Source organism: Xenopus tropicalis, chromosome 5 (genome assembly GCF_000004195.4).
Source record: "Xenopus tropicalis strain Nigerian chromosome 5, UCB_Xtro_10.0, whole genome shotgun sequence".
In the NCBI taxonomy this organism is placed as follows: domain Eukaryota; kingdom Metazoa; phylum Chordata; class Amphibia; order Anura; family Pipidae; genus Xenopus; species Xenopus tropicalis.
In genome coordinates, this window is record NC_030681.2 from 103,855,577 (window position 1) to 103,880,668 (window position 25,092).

A 25,092-nucleotide genomic window follows, 5' to 3' on the forward strand; every position below is an offset into this window, starting at 1 on the left:
CTTCTGCTGCTCCCTAACTAGGGTTGCCACCCATTCGGCTTTGAACCAGACAGCGCAGTTTGCGGAAGGGCTGTCCTGGTGAAAACTGCCTAATTTGGAAAACCAGGCAGGACTAGTCAAGATTGAGATGATGATTGACCAATCGCGGATTGCCACATCATAGCCCTGGCCCTGTGATGTCACCACCCCATGACATCACTGTCTCTTGCCCAATGACAGCACCCCTGACCCCAGCTTTCGGCAGGGGGGAAAGGCAGCAACCCTATCCCTAACTTGCATGTCAGAATGTCATATGCTGTTAACTTTTTTGGTTCTGTTAACTAATTTTGCATGCGTTAGTGACAGAAAGGTGAAGTTAAGTTATTGGTTACCCTGTTACTCCTATTTTTTGATGTTTTAAAAGAAAATAAAATAAAACTGGTATTCAAATGTTTGTGAATTATTGGTAGACATATTTATGCCACAAAATGTGCTTAAAAAGGGAATCCTCCCCCAGCTTTATCTCCCCTGTATTTATTGCTCTAGGGACACCACATAATAAGTGCTAAAGCTGAACAATAGAAGAAAGCCAAACAAACAGAAAGAAAAGTAACCCTTCCACTTTAACTGCAGGATGTATAATATGTGACCAGCCACTTCCTCCTTTATGTTTCCAACAACGATCACAAGCTTGTGGGTGTGTGGAAGCAGCAGCCTGGGAATCAGCCGAGCCTGATCCAGACACAGACTACAGGCCGTCCTTGGGCACAGGCCCGGGTAAGATGCAACTGTTGCAAGTGATTGGTGGGGCCAGGGGGGCTGGCTGGGGAAAGCAGAAGATTCAACTCAGTTACTCAGACAGACAGACAGTCAGTTTTGTGTGCAAACCAGGAAGTGCATTGTGTGTCTCTAAGGGGAAATGGAAAGTTGTAAGAAAGCCAGTGTGTGTAAAGTACTGCATGTTATAGTGACTATTTCTAAAGCCCATTTTAACTTTGCTTGAACTAAAATGTGTAAGTGGATTTAACAAGTATTAAACAAAAACAAACGGCAATAATTGTTTTGCAAATGCCCCACCCTTTGTTCTATTAGAAGTAATGCTCTGATAAAGCTGAGGGACCTGCCCTCCCAGAGCCAGAAGTTTAGGGACAGTCTTGGGAAATCCGTACAGCATTTATAATATCTGCATTAACTGTATTTGCACTAAATGTTGGATGTAATGACATGTCAGCAGGGTCACATCTATGTACTTTCCATGTGCAGCAGCATTTTTGTTACTGTCAAACAGGTTTTTCTACCCAACAGGCTCAATACAAGATGTGTTGTGACACAATTACTTAAAGGTACAAATTGCCACATGTACAATAACTTCTAGTGACTGACCAGACATTTACTTTCAGTGTTCAAACTGCACCAGACTGATGAATAGTACTTTCAAATGGTTACTTTGAATTTATGCACTGGTGTCAAATTGACCTAATAAATTAGCTTGTTGTATTTATATTATTTTTTTGTTTTTGAAGGATCAGATAATGTTTGTCTTTGAAGGATCAGATAATGTTAGACACATACTATTGCCATATGTGCTTACTGATCCTTAAGTGCTTATGGCTGTGTAATAGAAATGCCTTAAATGATATTATGGGTCATAACAGACAAGAACAAACAGTGATGACACAGCAAGTTTTTTTAATCAGTATGCATGTGGTCTTAACTAAGCAATAAGTGGTGAAGTGAATGCTTTCATTGACTGGTGAGCTTAACAACTGCCTTGACTGACTTCTTAAAACCTAAATCGATTTGCCTTTTTGTGTTTACTAATTTCTTTGCTTGGTGAATATAATCTATAGATAATCCATATAGATGGTAAGCTCTACGGGGCAGGGACCTCCATCCTCTTGTGTCTTTGACTCTTAACTTATTGCAACTGTATCTTGTATTTATTGTTATTGTATTTATTTATTATCTTAATAACCACCTGTTTGTATTAATGTATTCTACTGTACAGCGTTGCGTACATAAGTAGCGCTTTATAAATAAAGATATACATACATATAATGCAGACATGTCTGCCTTGTGACACTCCAGTTGTTGTTGAACCACAACTCCCAGGAAATACCATTTGCTAGCAGGTGCTGAAAACTGTAGTTTCGTATTAGCTGGAGGGTTATTCATCCCTGGTATAGTGCCATACATGCAGTTCAGGGTAAATGTATGTTGTATTAAAATGTAGTATTGAAGGATGCATATCGGTGAATGTAAATTTAAATGTTTGTGTCAGTTTAGGATCCAATATTTAGGGAATTGTGGGCTTAGAATTGGAGAGTAGCAACCTCTTCTCTACAGCTCGAAACATCCTGCAATGTGTTCTGGCTCTGCTGCTGTCCATCCAGTACCCACTTACCTGGAAGGCAGTATGCCACTGGTTTCTTCAGTCATAATGAATATAATGAATAACGTTAGAGGAGAGTTATCTCTTTAAATTTCAGGCAAATCTGTTCAAGATTATGGGTTCACAGAAATTCTGGGAACTAGGGATTGCCCTGCACCAGTGTCTGCTCTGTTAGTATACAAATGTACAGATTCAGACTGGACCACCTTTATAAGGATATTATTTTCAAGATATTCACAAATCTTTTGTATTATAAGCATACATATACTTACAATTTGCTATTTAGTTCAGTTGTATTTATAGCTCCATTTCCCTTTTTAGATTTACAATATGGCTGAGTCTGGTCCAGCTGCGGAGTTCCGACCTGTGGAACTGGGAGGGAAGAATCTCCCTATTTCAGATGACCCAAAGGACACTGCAAGCAAGAAGGAACAAGAGCCGTCATCTTCTCAAAATGCTGTGCCACCCTACCTTATGAGAAAGTTTTTTGTGGCTAGGGTAAAAAAATCTGTTACCTTTAATATATATATTAAAAAAAAAACCAAACAACTATGTTTGTTTCTCACAATAAATAAGAGTTAGAATGTAACATAGTGCTTTTAAAAATGTTGTAGCCATATTAGCAAATGAGTGCTAAGATACGCATCAACACTGCAATGAGCTCATACATACCAATCTCCATTGACTGCTACTTCTTATGTATTGCCCATTAATGCCTCGTTAAGGGAGATGGAAAGTAATTTTGGCATTTTATTGCCAATAGATTAGCCACATTAGTGCAAGCTAGAATGCCATATTTATTCTGCAGAAAGCTTTACCATACAGAGACCTAGAACCCCCCTCTGTTTGTTTAAGATAGCAGGTGCCATTTTAGCTTGGTCTTCGTAGCTTCCTTCTGCTGCTAGCATAGATCATACATTCTGATGGGAGCAGGAGTGAATTCTTATGCATACTTATGGGAGGGGCAAACAGGAGAAGGGAGAAAGCTGTGCAGACTCCAGCCCCTGGAATGAAGGATTTTTCTGAGAGAGGAAGTCCGATACCAAAGAACATGTGTACACAAAGAAAGGCAAGACATCCCGTGTATCTTTTGATAGAGGACTCAGTGCAGCTTTTCTGTGAATGCTTATAGCTGTATTTACATAGACCATTCTGATAAAGCTAACTTAGTTTTTTACCTTTCCTTCTCCTTTAAGTGTAATGGTACAGTTGCTAGATTTTACTTATCAATGTGCTCCTGAAACTCTGACACTGTGTAGCCTCCTATAATTGTTTATTTTTTAACCACAGTATAAGAAAAAAGGCCATTGTCTCAAAGGATGGCAGGGATTCCCAGAATAAAAACCTATCAATGCGTTGCTTTACAAACAAAATGTGGGCCTGCATCACGATGAGTAATTTAGCATTCTACATGTATTTTGAAGCTTTTCATGAGATAAATGGGCTCTGCTTAACTAATGCCCCATAAGAGGGGCCCATAGTCCCAAAATAAATATAAATTGCTTCAAGAAGATATTTAACAATAATCCTTGCCCCTAAAAAGTTTTACACTGCAGGTAGTTTAAGTGGTAGTAGTTGTAATAGGTGGTACTTTATTTACTATCATCCATTGTAAGATGATAATTTTTTTGTTAAAAAGCCCTAAAAAAAGCCCTAGTTATGCCCTTGGCAAAAGCTGAACAGCCTTTGGCTGGACATTCCTGAATTGCAGAATAATATCTTACATTTTACTCAATTATTTAACAAAGATCTATGTTTCCCCTCAGCCGGGAGCATTTGAGCAGGCCAATGAAGACTTGAGAAACCAAATTTTGACAAAGGAAAATGAAACTGTAAACAGTGCCTGGCTTTTGGCAGAGTAAGTATGGCTTTCTGTATTATTTCTTTATCTTATGTATCTACAGATTAAATGGATAGACATCTGCCTGTATAGACCTAGCATCTGCTCTGATAACTATGGAATCACGTGGCATGGCTCATTTTGTTTCATGCTGAAGTTACAGATCAATTCCATTTCCAACAGAGACTCTATCTGCTGTAACTGCTTCGGCTCAATGATTGTCAGTGCCAGCTCTCTGTTGGCACTCAAAATGTGTTTTCTATTTGTTTCTAGTCAAACATATCCCCAGTAGGTTGCTTATAAAGGAACATATACGTACGATAACAATGAACCGCCATAAATAATATTTTCTGTAATAAAGATACATTTTGTAGTTAAAAAAAAAAGCATGTGGCACAGAACAGCCTGCTGAGAATACAAGTTATCTGGTGACCACTGTAAGACTAACAAACATTCAACCTTTACTTTAGAATCTTCAGCAGGTAACTTTAGAGAATTGAAACTGAAAGATGCAATCGGTTGTTTTGCACACAGGCAGCAAAGTGTGGACTTATGTGTTTGCTACTTCCAGGTTTACACATTTTATCAGAGGGTCATATTTTATTTTTCTGTCTAAGGGTTCTTGCTGAAGGGTATATACCACTGCAGTCCCATGTAGTATATTCTATTTGTGTTCCACTGAACTGGAACAAAGGAGTTAACTGACTCTATAGGGACTGCACCCATGGGAGTACACTGAAACACCAAATGTAGATAAAATGTAGCATGCAGGGATTGCAGTTGTAAATGCCTGTGTGTAAGAACCCTTAATAAATTAATATTTATTGTGGTTTAATTTTTCAAAGTTTTTGCTTTTTAAGGTGCTGAATTACAAAGTTTGATAAACTATAAGGCCTGCAGCAAGTTTGCCAGAAGCTTTGCTTAGCATTACCTTTGTAGGTACATTTCCCTCAGTTTCAGGTGGGTGGGGTTTAATTAGTTGCACCTGAACAGACAGTATAAATAGAATCACTGGGACTCCAGTGGATCTTGCTCTAGTGGATAGCTGCTCTTTAAATGGGTGCTCTGTAAGTAGTTAAAAGCAGTTTAAAACAAAAGGAGTTGAAAACAAAATAAAAAAATATACTTTTTTTCCGTGTTCTATTTAACCATTTTCTGTAATTGGGAGAATGAGTGGCAGCAGGATTGAAGGTCTGACTGATTGACAGTCTGCCACATGTATGCAGATTTGGAACAAGAGTTTCAAAGTGCTCAGCAACTGTTTATCTTCATATTTACCTCCTACATTTTAAAAAGTATGTTGATCAGTTCTACAAAACCAGTTTCAATAGACAGTACATTTTACTTTATATTTGAACTGTGTAACAACAGGATTGCTTGTATATAGGCATTTTAAATGAGGGCTTGAGCTTCATACCAGATTAACCAGAATTGTGTGGCAGTATCTTTGTCTGTGTCTGCACTGCCTTCCGGAAATAGTTTGTGCAAACATTTTCTCTACCAGATGTGATGCTTTTACAAATATAGCGCTGAGAAAGTAATATTGTAAGCTCCTTGGCCTAACAAGTAACCAAAACTGTTTGGATTTCAGAATTCCTGAGTCTCTCAAACTCAAACCCATATACCAGAAAATTAAATAATATTACTGGCAGTGACTGTGTTGGATTTAATATGTCTCCCATCTGTTGTAAGTTTGTTGCCCTCTGCTGGCCAAATTTTATTCAGCATTCTTTTTTGGTTTAATTAATATTAAGCATACAGTGTAATATACCTAAAAAGTAAAAGTTGAAATATAAGGGTTGGATGGCTGAGTAGCATGGTCAAATATGTTTGAATTCAGTGCAGTAAACTTCCAGCAAGAGCTGGCCTTTGGGGTGTTTGAAATGGGCATATTGGCAACTATCCTAGAAGGACACTTGAAAGTAATGGAAGTATTGAAATTAATACTAAAGTAGTAAGGGTTCTCATTTCTCCCACTTGGGCAATACTTACTAGCACCGAGGCCAAATTGAGACGTCGTTCATGAACCTGCAATTCGCATAACAGACAAGGCTGACATTAGTAATCTTACCTTACTACTGGGGCACCTCCCCCAAGGGGACCCCAATAAGTAGCTCACTGGTCATCTGGCTCCACTGGGTTATGAGCCCAACAAGTAAAATGGGGCCCTAATAAAAAAAAGGGCCCCACACATGCATGGCTATGCCCCTGATCCACCCTGGTCAAACCCAGCCCACTCCCACAACCCCCCCCCCCCTTTGCCATGGGGCCATTGACTTCAGTTAACTCCTGGTGGCAGGCCAGATTACAATGTCTGCAAATAATACTGCTATATCCACTTTAAAAACAAGACAAAGAAAACACACAATTTACAAAAAAAAGTTTTTCAACCCGTTGAAGGAAATGATCAACTGGTCATTCCAAAGCAGGCTAGTTTCCAGTTAAAAGAAATACAGGGATGTGTAAATGCTATCTTGACCTCTTGTTTGTTGACCAAACAATATTCACATATATCATAATAACTTCCATCTTTCATTCTGTTATAAAATGTCACCCTTTACCTCCTGAGTACACATTACCTGCCCATTTATAAATATTAGCTTGTTTGCTAGCTCCATTTGCTGAATGAAATCATAAAAAGTAAATATTTTTATAGCAAAGGTAGCAGACGAAGGTGTATAGAAACATTACAAAGGATGGAAAGTTGAAAACAATTATGAAGCGGGGTTCCTAGTATCCACATCTAGAACTTCATATTCATCTGTAATGTTGGTTACAAGTAAATCTAGGGTTTATGTTGTACCTTATGCCTACTGACACCTCTGAGAGCCCCCCAAAAATTGACTTAAAGGTCCAAAGCATACTCCCTGCAGATGTACCATAAACTCACTAGTGAGTCTTCAGGTTTCCAGATCATGTTGCTGTTTATATGGAGCAAAGTCATGCCCAATAGATTCCACAATTTCTTTATACTGTATAACAATAATGGCTGGAATGTGCCTATCTATCTATCTATCTATCTATCTATCTATCGATCTATCTACATCTCTATTATCTCTTTGTGTTTTTAATCTGTCTCCTTAATATTAACTTGGTGTCCTTTTATAAGAACAAATGAGAAATTAGTTAGCCCATGCAGTCTGCTGTTATCCAACATTTAAGATTTGTTCATGTGTTAACCATTGTGGCCATGTATATGCATGCAGAAATGCAAGGATATAATGATGAACTGAATATGTGATTACTACATTTATATAAGTGCGCCATTTCTTTTTAAGGGGTTTGGGTATATGTTTGTTATTGAACACTTCACTGCACTGTAACCTTGACAAAGGAGGAGGCTGAAACAGTGGTTCACAATAAAAAAAAAAAATTCTTTAATCAATATCTGTAAATGTTTAACCTTCTCTACAGCATATATTCATTTGCTAAAAGTGTACCTAAGCTTTTTTCTTTTGTTGTTCTCTATATATAATATAATCCCCCTCCCATCTATAAATGGTGGACCATAAACATCATTTAAGCCTCTAGGCATAACAAGTTCAATGTAGAACAGCAGGTCTGCAACTTCTACATAAAACATGCAGACACTCCACTAGTTGCATATATAAAATACCTTAAGCCATGTGTCATAATGTGGACATTGCGCATTGACCTCTTAGGTTACAGCACTCTCGGTTGTATTTACTTGAGACTGAGATAATTGCGGTTGAATAATCTTGGCACAGTCATCTTAAATTAATTGTTTGTAGACAGACAGGATTGCTCATTTGGTAGTCTTTTATTTTTAGGGAAGTTCTTTGATTTCAGTACAGTTTATTGCTAAAAAAGATGCTTCTAACTTATTTTCACATTCTCTTTGGCAGTCAGAATGTTTTAGAGAAGGATGCAGCAATTCCCAGAAACCTGTGAGGATTTACAGTTTTGTTGATAATCCAGATGGGATATATTTTTTTAACAAGATTTCAGAATGTATAATCACATAATGTCAAATAAAAGACTTGCGTGATTTTACTTACACTCGAATTGGTATTTTGCTGCCACCTTCAGAGCAATTTGAAAAACACGAGAGAACATGAAATCATCTTGTCAGCTCAAAGACACTCCATTCCCCACAACGTCTCCTGTTCTGGAACCAAACATTAGCACTATGCAAGAACTTTGTATTTAAAATTGACTTCGCTACTTTGTTTTAAATGAAATGATGTCTAAACATTTTGAGATGCTTTTAGCATGCCGCCTTATGACATTTGCTAATACCCACTAATGTTTTTATTCTCTGCAGAGTTGATCATTGGAACAACGAGAAGGAACGGCTTGTTCTTATCACTGATAAAAGCCTTTTCATTTGTAAATATGACTTTATCATGCTGTGCTGCCAGCAGATTCAAAAGGTTCCTCTCAACTTCATTGACAAACTATGTCTTGGACCTTTCACATTCCCTGAGAGATCTCTTGACAAGTAAGTAAAGCACTTTAAAGGAGGAGCACAATTGAAACCATGACCAAGAAAGGCCACATTTGTGCCCTTGTACCTGATATTGCTTTTGTGCAAAACATAATCTACAAATAATATAAAAGTGTTAAACATCAGTGTGCGCAGCATTTCAGTAAAAAATGACTGCAACAGAGAAGAAAATGGTGGGTCAGCCCTAGGTTACAAAATGAGGTTCAACGAAATAGAACAGTAGTCTGGATTTCTTGCTATTTTTTTGGGGGGGGGAGTATTTCTACTTTTTAAATATAGTGGGAGTCTACTTACTACCTGATCATATTGCCCTGGTCTTGTCTCACAAAATGTTGCCAAAGACTGATGTCTCTGTAAGCACATTTGAGAAATAAAACCATGCAGACTGTCACAGGGGTTAAGAGTTAAAAAATAACTTTAACTTCTACCTTAAAAGTCAACATTGTTTATGAAAAACTCATTTCCCTGGGAATACACGCATTGGCCATACACGCATTGATAATATGGTACGAAACCTCGTTTCATACAATATTCAGTGCGTGTATGGCGGATCGACAAGATGACATATCACAAAGGCTGTGGATATCGGTCGTCTCGTCAATCGGGCGGATTAAAAGATTTTGATTGGGCGTTTCTATCTCCGTAATTTTGAGCTGATCTTCTTGATGTAGTTGTATGCGGAACCTGGGAGAAAAAAAATGACACCATTATTGTAATTTTCCTAGTGTGGAAGATAAACAGTTGTAGGTGTTTTGTTATTAAAGAGAGGTAAACCTAAAAATAACATTTTGCCCTATTAAAGAAAACCTAATTCTATGTAACTTTCCAGTAGACATTTATTGAAATATTCATTTTTGTTAAATCTAATTGCTGTTGAAATCATTGTTGCAGAAATTATCTTCACAGACTCATGCAAGGCATTGTGAGAACTGGAGAAGGGCTGCCTTCTACTACATTGTTTCTCGACTCAAGAGTGTAGAGGGACAGACATATCCTACTTTTAATAGAAGTTTTAGTTTGATACATTAGGCAAAATTTGATTTTGGGGTTTACCATCCCTTTAAAGGGGTAATTAGGATGGGCTGTTTGAATACAATCCGCCTTGACTTGCGCCAGCCTTGTCCAGTAAAATTATCCCCCCCCCAGTGATTGTACCTTTCCTTCTCCTTTAAGTTGACTCCATTATTGGCATTCGATAAAACACTAAAATATAGTTACACAGGACTGTTCCACTAAGATCTAGGGAGAATAACTCATCTGAATAAAGAATATGATGGCTTACAGTTACACAAAGCTTGGGACATTTCAAAGTACTATTTACAGCTAGAGCAGTGATCCCCAACCAGTGGCTCATGAATGTTGAATGTGAAGGTGAAGCACAGAGACTTTTACTTTTACTCCAAGTAGAGCCTCCTGGAGACTTGCAGTTCACGTGGAGCTACCAAATAGCCAATCACAGTCCTTCTTTGGCATCCCCCCGCCTCAAAGAGCCTTTTTCATGCTTCTGTGGCTCACCAACACTTTTAACTTCTGAACATGGCTTATGAGTAAAAAAGAAGACAAAAAGGAACACCAAGAGCCCCAATAGTGTAATATGTTTTTACAAGGAGTAATGGTAGAATAAACAAATAAATACTCACAAGCCAGGGTTACCAATAGGCAACCACTGTATTTTCCTTTTGGCGCCTCTGTTTTGTCTTATCACTATGAGTAAAAAAGGTTAAGGATCCCTGCTATAGAGGATCAGAGACATGATAATAAGGCCAATTTAGGATTTACTCTCATGGTACAAACTACCTATTCCTTATAGGGGAACTCCACATACACAACTGTCCAGTTTATTTTGAAACAATGTAACTGGCCTTGTAGCAATAACAAATGTATTGCATTACCTTTGTCTAATGTTACATTTTGTTCAAAGATTGGAAACCATTTGGTGTTACAAATATGCAATAATTGGAACGCAATTAATTTTCAAATCACCACAGAAAAGCGTTAAGGACATACTGAAAAAAAATTGGTGATATTCCCCTTTAAATTATCTCAGTCCAAGTTATAATATCCTGCCCTCTCTTTGTATAAATGAATTTAACAAGCCAGGGGTGTCAAACTCAATCACATAAAGGGGCCAAACTCTAAAACACAGGCTAAGTTGCAGGCCCAATTTTTTATTAAGATACTGTACGGTCAGGCACAGTCACAGTGCAGTCAGGCGATTGGTGGTGCACGGCCAGGCACATTCACCACTTTCACTGTGTTCGGCCTTGTGTTTGCCACATGTGGCCTAGGCAAAGGTGCCGATTCTCACTGGATTGTAGAAAAAGGGACAGAAGAAATGTACACAATAATAAGTAACACCTCCACATCCTGAGGAACAGGCTTTGTTAACTTGTTTTGCAGTTTCTTGCCAGCAGAGGCCTCTGCAGCATCATGAATATGACATTCGCTGCCCAGAGATTTTAGTGCCAGATAATGCAAAAGTGAATATGTGCCAGTACACTGTGCATTCTCTGGGCTTGCTAAAGCTAAATTTATTATGAGATTTTCTTTGTTAAAGTAAGATATGACTTGTCTTTGTTATGATGCAGATTTATATACTTTCCAAATTACTCACCTGGAGATCTTAGTAATACTGAAAGTTTCTAAAGGAACGTTCTGTACTTTTATGACAAAGAACAGTTTAGAGAATAACACCAGTGCTGCCTGAGTATATTCCCTTGGTTTGTGCAGTACTTAGGCCTCAGTAAAGATGGCCATACAGAACTATCTGATCAATTAGCCCATTGGCTACTTTTTGTATGGTACTCCTATTTATGTAAGGCAGCTTCATGAAGTTCAATTGGTAAGTGTTATGGCCTAAACTATATTGCTATATACTATTTAAAATATCCTTTAGTCAAGATGCTGCTTGCATAATTCATAATCCCCCCTCAGTTGTGACCAGTTGTAATATTAGATAGGATTACCATGATCCTATATACTCCTTGCTTGTTGTAAAAGGAATATATTCCTTCATCAGAAATAAAATGTTTGCTGGGAATTGTTGTTACAAACAGTGCATCTTCAGACTTAACTAGAGAACAGTAGATCATGACAGAATAAGTGTTTAAAATATCCTAGTTTGTTGATTGTATGGGGCTTGATCAAATCCTATCTGACTGGTCATGTTTAAGTACTCATTGGGCAGGAAAGAAAATCCAGTTGACCAAAGACTGCATATGTCTATGTATGTTATCTGTTAATGGTTTTAAGTGTCCCCCTGTTTCAAGTTGAAGTAACTGTGTTGGTAGCAGGACTGGGTAAAGAATTTTTTGCAAGCTTTAATTATTCTGCTCCAAGATAAGTTTAATGATGATGATAATGGGTTTATTGAACCTATTTGTTCCTTTCTCTCACGCCCCCTCTCTAATTCATTTTTCCAGCATGTCAAAAAGCTATAGAACAAAACTGTATTTTAGGAACCATCAAATATTAGACCAGCTGCACGGTCTGTTTAATACTAAATGTTTATTGTTGCCCTGGCATTACAAAGAGCTGCAGTTGCGTGTTACAGGGCAGGGAACGTTTAGTCTCTTATGGTGGCCTGGGAGCTGCCAGTTTTTAAGTCAGCATATTAAATGCTTTTATCCCTAAGCTAGGGCGGGAGAAATGATTCAGTGCCGGGAAGCAATAATTTCAAATTGAATATGCATTTTGTCTTCTCTGAGTTATTTTCATTTTCCAGCCAATAACTCCAGGCTGATAGTCATTTGGGCTTTTTCATCCCCCCCATTATATTTTGTTATTGTTATCTTTTTACTTTGCAGTTGGCATTGTGTCTCCGATATGTGTGGTTATCTAGTAATTATCTCTTGTTGTTGTACTATGCAACTGGTTTGGTGCAAAAACTCCTCCCTGAGGAACATAATTATGATGAAGCAAGTGAATGGGTACACATGTGTATGTCAGTTACAGACACCCAGCATGCCACTGCATGTTCTACATTCCTTAAACTGAGAAAATCTCACTTTGGTTTAGAATAGTCACTGTACAGCTTCACTTTACAGCAGAATATGACTAGGAAGTAACACCAAAACCATGAATCAATTATACTGATGAGATAAAGCATTACATCTATGAATTTTAACTTCTTTAAAGAAGGAATATTTTTATTCAGTTATAGGTCCCTATACATCTAATGGGGGCAGATACAAATGTTGAGATATCTGAAGGCATAGCAACAGGAATGACCCCATTCCCATCCCTGCTCATGGTCTGTACAGGGAGATATGGTGTGTCCCTTTGTTTCTTGGCAAGTGCTGTTGACGTGTTCAGTGTTTCTTCTTCAGTGGAAATCAATGCTGCTCTTCCAACACTTGGCCTTGGATATGGTTTACACCTCCTTCATTCACCACTTTATGTTCTTTATAAACTCAGGAAGATGATCAGTCAAGCTAGAAAAAAGAGGGGTCACCATGATAATCAATCCAGTAAAGAGGGCTCATATTTTGACTTACTACTATATTGGTAAAACCTACAGGCGCGGATGCAAAGTTTGCAACTGCCATAGGGTTGCCACCTTTAGATTGTTGTGGGACTGGATTCTAGCATGAGGGGGTTGACAAGAGAAATTAAGTGTCAAAATGTAAAAAAAAACGATCATCTTGTATTGTTGGGAATGAACCTCTGATTATAATGATGGTATTATTAAATATGGAAAGTGAGCTGTTAAAGGCACACACTTTTGGCAGTAGGCAGGTATCTTTCAGGAATGTGAAAGTCAGCATTCCTGTGCTACCAGCACAATAATGTGACACAATTCTGCAGGAGCATTGTTGGCACAAACTGTTTTATGGTCTCCCTGAAATGCCCATGTGTCATAATCACAAGGTTTTAAAATAATGGTAAAATGGAAAGTGCAATACATTTTCACCATTGTGTTTTGTGAGTATTAAACTTATGCACCTGAGACATTGTCAGGGTTATTGGGGTCAACAAATATAAATTCATCTTAAATCTCACCTTTACTAGCTTTCAGGCTGGGACCCCATCTAAAGCATTGGGCCAGTCTCATAGTTTGGAAACCTCCTTGCTCTAGTCTAGAGCATATGGAGCTCTATAAGCACAACTTTGTGTCCCTGAAGCTTTAAATTACCATCTCCCTTTTTAAATACAGCTTTGTGGTACCTGTTGGATTTCAGAATGGCCCATCTGGGTTACTTGGTTTTCAGTACGATACACAGTGCAAATAGAAACTTACGCTACAGCTACCTGGAAGCCATTCTGTCTACTTTGACAATCCTGTCTGGATTAACAATGGGGCAATTAATTGTTAGTCTATAAATAAATGACCTAGGAGGGTTGTACTCCTATAAATGCCTAAAGGAAAGTTGGAAGAAAAACTATGTGTTCCAAAAAAATAAACAAGCAAACAAAAACGAAAAAGAAAAAAACAAAACACGCCACAAAGGCGGTAAAATGGCCATAAAATAATACCTTTGTGCTTGTGATGTGAAGCACTATGTTATAATAACAATAATATCATTACTAAACAACAAGGACCTTCTCAAGTGTATGATTATTTAGCTTTAATTAGAAGAGAAATCTAGGCAAGTAGCTGCCTGCTTAATTGATTTAACTATGATCAATGTTAGAAGCTTTGTAATAGAGAAAAGTATATTTCTTAATTGCTAGTAGTCAGTACTAAGGTTTACTGAGACCTGACTTCATGCCTTTTTTCAACAACAGTAGAATGTCAATAAAAAAACAAATGAAGCCTTGTCAGGTGTTGCAATGCTGCCACATACAATGTCCTTTAAGTTCTCTCAAAACCTACCTATAAAATGTAAGTACAGAGTCTCACCTCATAGTTTAAATCTTCCATCCCCTTTACCAGTTTAGTTGCGCGTCTCTGCACTCTCTCCAGCTCATTAATATCCTTCTTAAGGACTGGAGCCCAAAACTGCACTGCATACTCAAGGTGAGGCCTTACCAGGGACCTATAAAGAGGCAAAATTATGTTTTCATCCCTTGAGTCAATGCCCTTTTTTATACAAGACAGCACTTTATTTGCTGTAGTAACCACAGAATGACACTGCCTGGAATTAGACAACTTGTTATCTACAAAAACCCCTAGATCCTTCTCCATTAAGGAAACCCCCAACACACTACCATTCAGTAGATAGTTCGCGTTTATATTATTTCTACCAAAGTGCATAACTTTGCACTTGTCAACATTGAACCTCATTTTCCAGTTAGCTGCCCAGTTTTTTTTATGTTGCTGGAGAACAGCAATCATGATGATGGCAATAAGGGTTGTCATGTGGCAGCATTAACCTAATCTGGGTATGTCAATAATAGTGTCACTATAAAGTCAGCGCCGCCTTTCAAACCTGTACCTATGTTTACTGATTTTGGAATCTCCTCGTTTATCTCAAAATGTTCCAGGGGTGCTCCTAAAACAATGCAGTGTGTGTCATTTTGAACACTAATAAACTAGTATTGCACCTTTAAAGCTGCCACTTTTAATTTGCTAAAAAATTTGTTTTTACAGGGCATATAGTCTGTTATACCCTGTATTAGGGAATGCTTTACTAGAATGGTGCCAAGCCATTAAATGTTTAGTGGCTACCTCGACAAGCCACAAATATAGTGACAATAATGTCAACTTGATTGTGACGTGACAGAGGAAATGTTGAAAATTACCTCACCTATTTTTGAAGCATTCTCTTTGTAATGGATGAAACTACTGCTTTTCTTTGTCTGGGTGGCAACTGTTTTCCTTGCTTATTTTTCTTCTTTTGCAACCTGATGTCTTTTTATCTTACATTGTTTGATGTTTGTATTTGTAGCATTAAGATCATATTATTATGAAGCTGATGTTTTCTTTTTGCAATTCACCATTTACTCTTGTGGAACATCCACGCTTGCTTTGCTAGGATTTTTTTTTCATGGTCTGGGTGAATTTAATATGAATACAATGGTGGTTTTGTATGGGCAGAGCATGTAACATGCATTCATATTACAAATATTATTTTGTGGTCTAATTCTTTTACTTAAGTTATCCTCTACACCTCATTAGAGAGGCAGTTTTGCAACTATAATATCTTTGTATATTAGTGTGCACACCTTGTTTAGGGTCAAATAACAGAAGCATAAATGGGTGAATGTAAGTTTTTACAAAATAAATGAAAATCTTAAACGCCTTACCCTTCTGGTAAATGCTATTAACACACATACAAGATAGCAAATAGTGTAAGTGAAATAGTATATATTTGTTAAAAAGAATCCAGTCCACCCCCTGTTTCTGGATAAACATGATTATGCTCAGTACATGATATACTTAAAGGAATCTCTTCTTAATATAATTGTAGAAGTAGAGTACACTCACAGCACAATGTGAATTTGCCATTGCTTTCCTTTTCTTACCCTCACAAAACCTCTTTAGTGCATGATGGATGTTAGGCGACCAAGTGATGGGGGGATTGATAGTTTTGAAAAAAAAGTACTGTAAGCCTTAAAGAAGAACTATAATCTAAGAAATATGTCTGGAAATTTTGTAGTAAAACATGTAAAAAAAAAGCAAATGGGTAGAAGACTGTACCAGCCCAGACGTTCAGCATCCCTATAATAGTAATGATCCATGCCTTATATGTAATGCACAGGAGCTCCCTATCCTGAAATTTTCTAGACCACTGTTTCAGTGTCCGTGACATTGCACATGCCCAGTGTACTCTGGGCTGCTATTGAAAAGCTAAGATTTCTCACAAAAGGTTGTCACAAACCATAAAGTGAGGTTACTTTTGTCCTTAAAGCTGTTGCTACTGGCCTGATTCTGTTTAATTTAAATCTGAATAACTGCTAATCTGCCAAATATTGTGAATGATAAATTGTGTGTATGTGTATATTGTATTTATTATCAGTTAGTCCATAAACTCAGGTAACTAATCACATATCAGACCATACAATGTAAATCATCAGAAAAGAAAATGGGGATCTACTGGGGTCATCTGTAGAGACACAGATCTTTACAACTTAAGGGAGATCTAGCCTAATTCTTTGTTGGAGTTCTCCATTAAAATTAAAAATTTTAAGATTTTTTTAAACCCATCTTTAAATGTGTTATAAATTTATATGTATTTTTTACCAATAGGCAAGTGTAGTGTGCATGATTTACATGACCCACAGTTGAAACAAGATAATTGAGAGGATTAGGAAGGTTATGTTATCTGTAGAATCCAGTATGCTGGATGCATACATTATACAAAACCAAACCAATTTTTTTTTTCAACTGGCAAATTAGTATCGATTCCAAGACAAGTGTAAAACACGAAAACATCTGTATAGTTACAATTCTTTGGCCAGTAAACCAAGCCCAGAAATGCTGTTTGTGTATTACACGGTAGCTAAGAGGGATGTGAATATGAGCACCAGCCTTCCACATGAGATCATATTCCAAATGCCACTATTGGGATTTCAAGCAACAGATTCTTTAGAGTTTCTAATGACCAGGCCTTTGTGGCTTGCTTCCAAGAATGTCCCATGTTTCATTAGGGTGCGGTAGGACCACTAATGCCCTGCGTGGTCTGATGACAGGATTCATCTAGTACTGGATTGCTGAGTATTTTGTTGCATTCCGAACAGAGCGACAGCAACAAAAAATAAATAAATACCAATTTAGCCTATCTGAAAACTTTGGGACATATACTTTTAAATACAGCAGTTTTGTGATGTGTTGATATACTAAACAAACTCTAGCACTACATGTTCCAGTGGTATGCTGAGCATACACAGCTATGCTGTAACTTGAATAGGTTGACATAGGTCATTTGTTTTTTTTAAATGGGGTGTGAAATCATTTGACAGCATTAAGTAATAATTCTGTAGTATAAAATAATGCTGAAATGTACAATTCTGATGTCAGCAAGCATATATTGTGTAAAGAATATATGGCATCTTCAGTGCAGACATTCACAGCATACTGCCCTTGCTTACATGATAACTGCAAAGTCAGGCTGCATTACTCTATCAGCTAGGCTAATAATGCTTGTAGTGGTTTGGCAGATGATAAGATGAAATAGCAGAGGTCTGGAAATGTGTGTAGTTTGCTTCAGAGTGCCACTCATGCTAAGTAAGGCTGCTTGCTGAAAGCATGGCAGGTATTTGAGGTATGCCTATTACCTGAGTGAGTGGAGCAGCTATTCCTAGATGCTGAATCACCTTTTTTTATGGAGCAGGAAACCTACAGTATATTAGGTTTCTTGACATCAACTGGAAATGGAAGTGGAAATTTGTAATGAGAGGCTTCTTTAACACCATCTTCATATTGCAGTCCTACCTTTTTGGAGCATGGAAAAGGAAAGTCATTTTGGCATTTTGCTGCCAATAGATTTGTTACATTAGTGCCACCTAGAACACTATATTTATTCTGAAGAAAGCTTTAACATACCTCAGTAAAGAGCCCTAGAAACTCCCTCTATTTGTTTAAGATAGCAGTTTCCATTGTAGTGTGGTCTTCTTAGCTTCCTGCTGCAGCTCTAGCCATTGGTAGCTCAGATCACACATTCCTAAGGGAGGGGAGAGTGAGTTCTTATGAATTCTTATGGGAGGGGAAGGTGGAGAAAGGAGAGAGGTGCACAGACTCCGGCCCCAAGAATGAAGGATTTTTCTGAGAGGGGAAGTCTGATACCAAAGAACATGTTTACAAAAAAGGAGACAAAAAATGGCTGTATTTACATAGACCTTTCTGATAAAACTTAATTAGTTTTTACCTTTCCTTCTCCTTTAATATCATATTTACAATACCTAGTACTTTTTTTTCCCCCTAGGATGGTATATTTTTAATATGTCATTCGTTCTGTCTGTGATCCTTCTCCTATGAAAATAGTGCTAAAATGTAAAAGGTGCCAGTAGTGTAGAACAATATAGCTTGCCAAAGCATACAAAATCCATAACACTGTTAGTATAAACTGCCATATTTCAGTGTGTAAACATTATAATTAGTGATGAGCGAATCTGTCCCTATTTGCATTGCTGAAAGATTTACAAAGATTCGCAAAACGGCAAAAATGACGCGAGCAACAATTTTTTGATGCATGGCAATTTTTGACGTCTGTTTCGAGCAACAAATCCACCAATGGTGAAATGGGAAATTTGTCGAAAATCCATGCCTGCCATTGTATTTTAACCATCACTAATTAGAATTATATCTGTGCTGATTCATTTATTGGGGGAGTTATTAAACCAAAAACCCTTAGTATAATAAAGAATAGATGTAAACAAGCACTTTAAACACATGACTGAATGAATAGCACATGTGGTCAGACTTACCCATAATAAGTTCCCTGGTTACATAATAGATAGCCACAACTACTTGGCAATCTATTCCTTTTCTATTTCTTGGTAGGTACCTTGCTCATGCAGGACTTGGTTGTTGACAGCTGAACTGTTATAAGTTGGAGCACCCAAGTATGCTACTAAGGCTATTCTGCCCACATGTGATATTTATTAAAGATTGGGTTGACTATTGGCAGTGTGTGTTTATTTTATTTAATAAACTTGCTGCTTTTGAGTGTTTTTTATACTGCACCATGACACGCGACTCTATTGGTTTTTTTTCCAAAATATGTTCCTCAATGGTGCCTGAGACACCACTGCAGTGTTAGCAATAATGATGCACACATATCAAGCTAAAGTAGAGGTGGAAAACGGTACTTCAGCAAGCATTTTTTAAATATGTAAATAGCAAAAAATAAAAATTATGGGTTAGGGCCCGTATAATAATAGAGGGGTAAGTAGGTTGATGAGGACAGGGAAAAAGCAGAAATTCTGAACTGTTGTTTTTCATCTGTCTACACAACTAAGGAGCCAACTAATAAAGTTTTCCTATTTAATAGGCCCAGTTCTAGTCATATAACTACTGATGCATGGGTCACTCAGGAAGAATTTAAAAGTGATTTGAATATGTAAAGATAAACAAAAGCCCAGGACTGGATGGTATTCATCACAGGGTAATAAATGAGCTTAGCTCTGTAAATGTTAAACCTCTTTACTTAATTTTTAAGAATTCATTGAGGTCTGGTATGGTGCTGGGATTACATTACATAGTTTATTAGAGTTCAAAAATCACTAAGGCAATGAGAGAAAAGCCAACTCCTTTATCCCAAGTATATTTTATAGCTTTGTATACACTATAGATCTTAATTCTAATGTTATTAATCCTAGAGGGCCTAGGTTACATGCAAAGTGGTACAGTTACATAGTTATAGTTACATAGTTAAGTTGGGTTTAAAAAAGACACACACATACCCTATACAACCTATCGATATACTCACATATATTAACAATATATACCAATATCTATACTGATTTTAGTATCACAATAGCCTTGGATAGCCTTGGATATTATGATTGTTTAAGAAATCACCCAAGCCCATCTTAAAGGCATTAACAGAATCTGCCATCATAACATCACTACAAAGGGCATTCCCCAACTTCACCATGAAAAACCACTTACTTTGCTTCAAATTCCATTCAAGTTCCATTCCTGTAATCTAAAGGGGTGGCCTCTGGTGCTCTGATCTGTTTTATGGGAGAAAAGAACACCCCTATCTGCCTATAATTCCCTATAATGTACTTGTACAGAGTAGTCATGTCCACTCGCAAGCGCCTTTTTTCCAGTAGCCCAATGACCCGTAGGGAAATGTAGGGAAGCAGGGGCATGACGGAGCTGTAGGGCAGACATAGTCACTCCCAGTTGTGGGTGATTGGTTGGTTTGTAGTAGGTATAAATAGTGGAAACCGTTCCTGCTCCTCAATCCATTTTAGGCAGCATAGTAAAACACCCACCCTCCCTCCCTATAGAGGTGGAGGCAACGAGTGGTTGTTGGCGGGGTGATTGAGTTGGGTTAGGAAGGGAGTTTGATAGTTGATTGGGGCTGGCATGCCTGGAACCTCAGGGGTAAGTAAGTGGATCAGGAGGTGAGTTTTGTTGGATAGGGGGTTCCGGGCTGGAAGGGCAGCTGGAAGCGCCAGTTGCGCTGCGCAGTTATTGGCTTGTTACGGTTTATGGTTATTCAAAGTTGGTTGTTTGTTATACAAACATTTGTATTGTGTTCATGAGATGTTTTGTATCTTATTTGTTCTTTATGATATGTTTTAAATTAAAACTTTGATTGTTATTAATAAATGTTCTGCGGGATGGTAAGTAAAAGAGGTAAAGGGGTTAGGGTTGGGAGAAAGGCGGGTCAAGATCCGACGTTGCTCACGTCATGAGAAAACTATCCCACCTTGACAGTCTAACCTCATAGTTTAATCTTTCTGCACTCTCTCCAGCTGATTAATATCCTTCTTAAGGACTGGAGCCCAAAACTGCACAGCATACTCAAGGTGAGGCCTTACCAGGGACCTATAAAGAGGCACATTTATATTTTCATCCTATGTATGACAGCTCTTTATTTGCTTTAGTAGCCACAGAATGATACTGTGTGGAATTAGATAACTAGTTATCTACCAAAATCTCCAGATCCTACTCTATTAAGGATCCCCCAATACCCTATTGTTTAGTGTATGTCTCACATTTATATTATTTCTACAAGCCTAACTGCTGTTGTGTAGTGATGGGCGAAATGTTTCGCCAGGCATGGATTTGCGGCGGAAAAATTTGGCGCACGTCCAAAAATTGTCGCGGGCGTCAAAAGAATAGCCGTGTGACGAAATAATAGCCGGGGGCGACAAAAGAATAGCCATGCGACAAAAGAATAGCCGCGGGCGACAAAAGAATAGCCGTGGGCGACAAAAGAATAGCCGCGCGACAAAATAATAGCCGTGGGCGAAATATTTTTTGCCGCACAACATTTTCACCGCTTCACGAATTTTTCGCCGTTTCACAGATCTTTTGAAAGATTCGCAAATTTTTCGGCGAAGCGAAACGGAACAGATTCGCACATCACTACTGTTGTGCAGTTTTCCTATTTTTTCAAATCACTCTGCAAAGTGACAGCATCCTGCATTGTACTTTAACGACCTGCTACAAAGCAAAGAAGCCTAATTCTAGCAGCTACTAGCAGCTACTAATAACCCTGTATTATTTAAGCATTAAAGTAAGCATTGTAACATTCAACGCAATCTCATTATATTATTTATATTTATATTTTATAGAAGTGTTATCTTAGTAAAGGTACATGCAAAATCACATCTTATCTATTAAATTATTACTTCCCACAAGGTTTTACATCTCAGCATTGATACAAGGAATTAGCTTTATTTGATTATCAACCAGTAGTTAGGCAGGTTAGATATAGGCGTTATGGTTGAACGTGATGGACGTATGTCTTTTTTCAACCCAACTTACTATGTTACTATGATTACTATTACTATTTGTTATAATGCGTCTCTTACATTAACACAAATGATATGACTTGTTAATGTGCCGAGTGACTGGTTTTTTTTCTCTGACGATTATCCCGTGGAAGTATTTTAAACATGACTATATAAAGCTCCAGGCCAAGTAGCTAGAGTTTCACTGGCCACATGCTGTGAGAAACAGATTCCTCCCAAGTGATTAGTGCTATTTTTCCCTAAGTGACTTTTTACAAACCATCTGGATTTATATTATAATGATTGCTTTTATCATTTATAATCCAGTATTGATACAGCACCTACATCTTTCATACTGCTTTAAAGCAGCAATGTGTTATTCATGAGTCATTGCACCACAGGAGCTTGCAGTCTATGCAGTTTTTCTCTCTTACATTCTCTATGTTTAAAATATTTAGGTCCATCCCTTTGCTGTTTTATAGAACATGAATTATTTAAAAGTTTACTCCACTAGTTATGCCAAGGATCTGTTAACATCCAGTTTTCATTAAATTGCAGTCCTTTCATTATTATAGAGGTCCACATGAAACTGAAAATGTACAAATCCATGATCCATATTCAGGGTTCCATTTAGGTAGGGCCTTCAGCACAAGAAGGGTCCATTGCACACAAAAGACATTTAAGTTTTCAGTACAATTCAGGTGTTGTTAAAATACAACTCTTAGCATCCTTCTAAGCCATAATTTTATATATATAATTTCCCCTTCAGTCTTTATGGATTACTCTGTGTTCCTTTTTCTCCATCTCTGGTTCTGTGAATATCACTTTATTTCTGCCCTCCCCAAAGAGCCAGTTACCAGGTTAATAGGTCAGCAATAGTTTTTTAACATGTAGCTTGTAAAGGTAAAGTTTTTGGTGTCTAGCAGCAAAGTTGAAATAGGGCTGCTCTCAACTGGAACACTGTTCAACATGTTGTGGCTCGTCTATGGAATGACACCGGTCCTGTGGAATTTTGTGGGTTTTTATTATATTGCTAACCTGAAAAAATAATAGAATCTGCAGTATTTACACAGCCAAGCTAAATCTAATACCATTCTTTTTCCTTGCACTTTGAAAGCACAGTGACTTAATATTTGTCATAGATCAAGTAAACACTGTTTAACCGTATTCTCCTGTCTGCCTGGCCTTTGACTAAATATAACAATTTCTCTACTTAACTTTTATTTATATATATATATATATATATATATATATATATATATATATATATATATAATAAGACAAAAAAGTGTCAGCACTCACAGGATTTAAAATATTTGAAAAAAGATACATTTTATTACAAAATATGAAAAAGGAACATTACAGACCTCAACGTTTCAGTCCCCCACAGGGACTTTCGTCAGGAGGCAGAGAAAAGACAGTACAAATTACTTATTGAGTGCTCCTTTTTCTGGACTAATATATATATATATATATATTAGTCCAGAAAAAGGAGCACTCAATAAGAAAAGGGTAATGCCCAGGTGCCAGTGCCAAAAACGAATGCAAGGATGATGGCACTCACAGGACTTGCCACAAGAATGTAAAGGAGAACAGTCAAAATTATTCAGCAATGATGAATAAGTGGTGAGGTTTATTGATCCAATGTTTCAGTTCTATACCTTCAGGAACCAAGGTTCCAGTATGAAACTCAGACATTGGATCAATAAACATTTTACTTTTATTGCTGAATAATTTTGACTGGTCTCCTTTACTTGTGGCAAGTCCTGTGTGTGCAGTCGTCCTTGCTGTCTATAATGGTGCCTTGCAAAATATAGTTTCCTGTCCAGTTCTTTCATTTTTTCTTGTTATTTTTTCATGTTTTTCTTTTATAGAAATTGTGTCCAAAGCAACAAAACAAGATTTTATTGTTGTAACATCCTTTTATGTCAGAAAAAAAATCTTAAAAATAATAATAATAATAATAAAAAAAAACCTGTAAAAAAACCTATAATTTGGTGGTTCCATGAGTATTCAATGTCCAAACTTTGATGTTTGGTAGTGCCACCTTTTTCAGTAATAATTTTAAATGGGATATTGTTGGGCATTTGACATTTTGGTCTTAAGCCATACCAGTGTTACTTTGGCCTTGTGATTGTGATAACTGTCCTTTTGAAAGATTAACTTTGAACCCAAGCAGAATTGGCTTATGCTATGACACACAGGTTATTTTGTTTCCAGCATTAAAGCTAAATGGCCAAAATGCAGTGCCATTGCTGGCCATATAAATTGCTGCAGGTAATATATTCAAATCTTATAATCTTATAATCAAGGGAATGTATCCAACATGGCATTTTTGTGCAATGATGCAGTATGAATAATTGACCGTCAACTATTTACATTTCCTATAATGACATTAACTTTGCCTCCAGTCATTGTCTCTATTTATTCATTCCTCCTACTGTATACTTATAAAGTGTATGAGTATACTAAGCCTTTTTGCACTTAATAACCTGTCTTCTGTTATTACATTCCAGTACTGCAAGGTTATAACCAAGCAACACAACTAAAAGGGCATGTCAACCCCAAAAATTTATATATATATTTTTCCAATATGAAATAATTAAAAATTTGTAGCGCTTTAAACGTTATTTGTAAATGTAATTGCTATTGAAAGCAGCATTTTCTGAACTCCTGGTTGTTACATTTTAAGCAATGTTGCAAAGGTCTTGCTTCTCCAGCGAGTCAGGTCTGCTGCCTTGTGTTACATTGTTTCAACAGTCTGAGCCACCAGTGCAGAGAATAGAAAAGGAGGGGCAAGCACTGCTTGTAATAGCAATTATAAATACAAATAACTCAAAAACAATTACAAACTTGTAATAAATTTATATTGTAAAGCTGCTTAGAATTTTGGTTTCTTTTATTAGGCAAAAAATTATATTTTGAGTTGCCTTGTCCTTTAGGGCTCTGGCACACGGGGAGATTAGTCGCCCGCGACAAAACTCCCTGTTAGCGGGCGACTAATCTCCCCAGATTGCCATCCCACCGGCGAAAATGTAAATCTCCGGTGGGATGGCATACGCGGCGGCGCAATTTCAGTGAAATCGTGCAAGTTGCCTCAAGAGGAAACTTGTGCGA

At 37.4% G+C, this 25,092-nt stretch overlaps 1 protein-coding gene across 2 annotated transcripts in view; it reads left to right on the plus strand.

The window, feature by feature from the left end:
• Nucleotides 1–530: 530 nt before the first annotated feature.
• tprg1 (tumor protein p63 regulated 1) overlaps nt 531–25,092 on the plus strand; it is a 34,725-nt gene continuing 10,163 nt past the window's right edge. For both annotated transcript variants that reach the window (XM_002934051.3, XM_031902445.1), the window contains exons 1-4: nt 531–756; nt 2,693–2,869; nt 4,138–4,229; nt 8,497–8,673. In XM_002934051.3, coding sequence (XP_002934097.2) covers nt 2,702–2,869; nt 4,138–4,229; nt 8,497–8,673 — 437 coding nt within the window. In that variant the 5' untranslated portion in view covers nt 531–756; nt 2,693–2,701. The remainder of the gene's footprint in view (nt 757–2,692; nt 2,870–4,137; nt 4,230–8,496; nt 8,674–25,092) is intronic.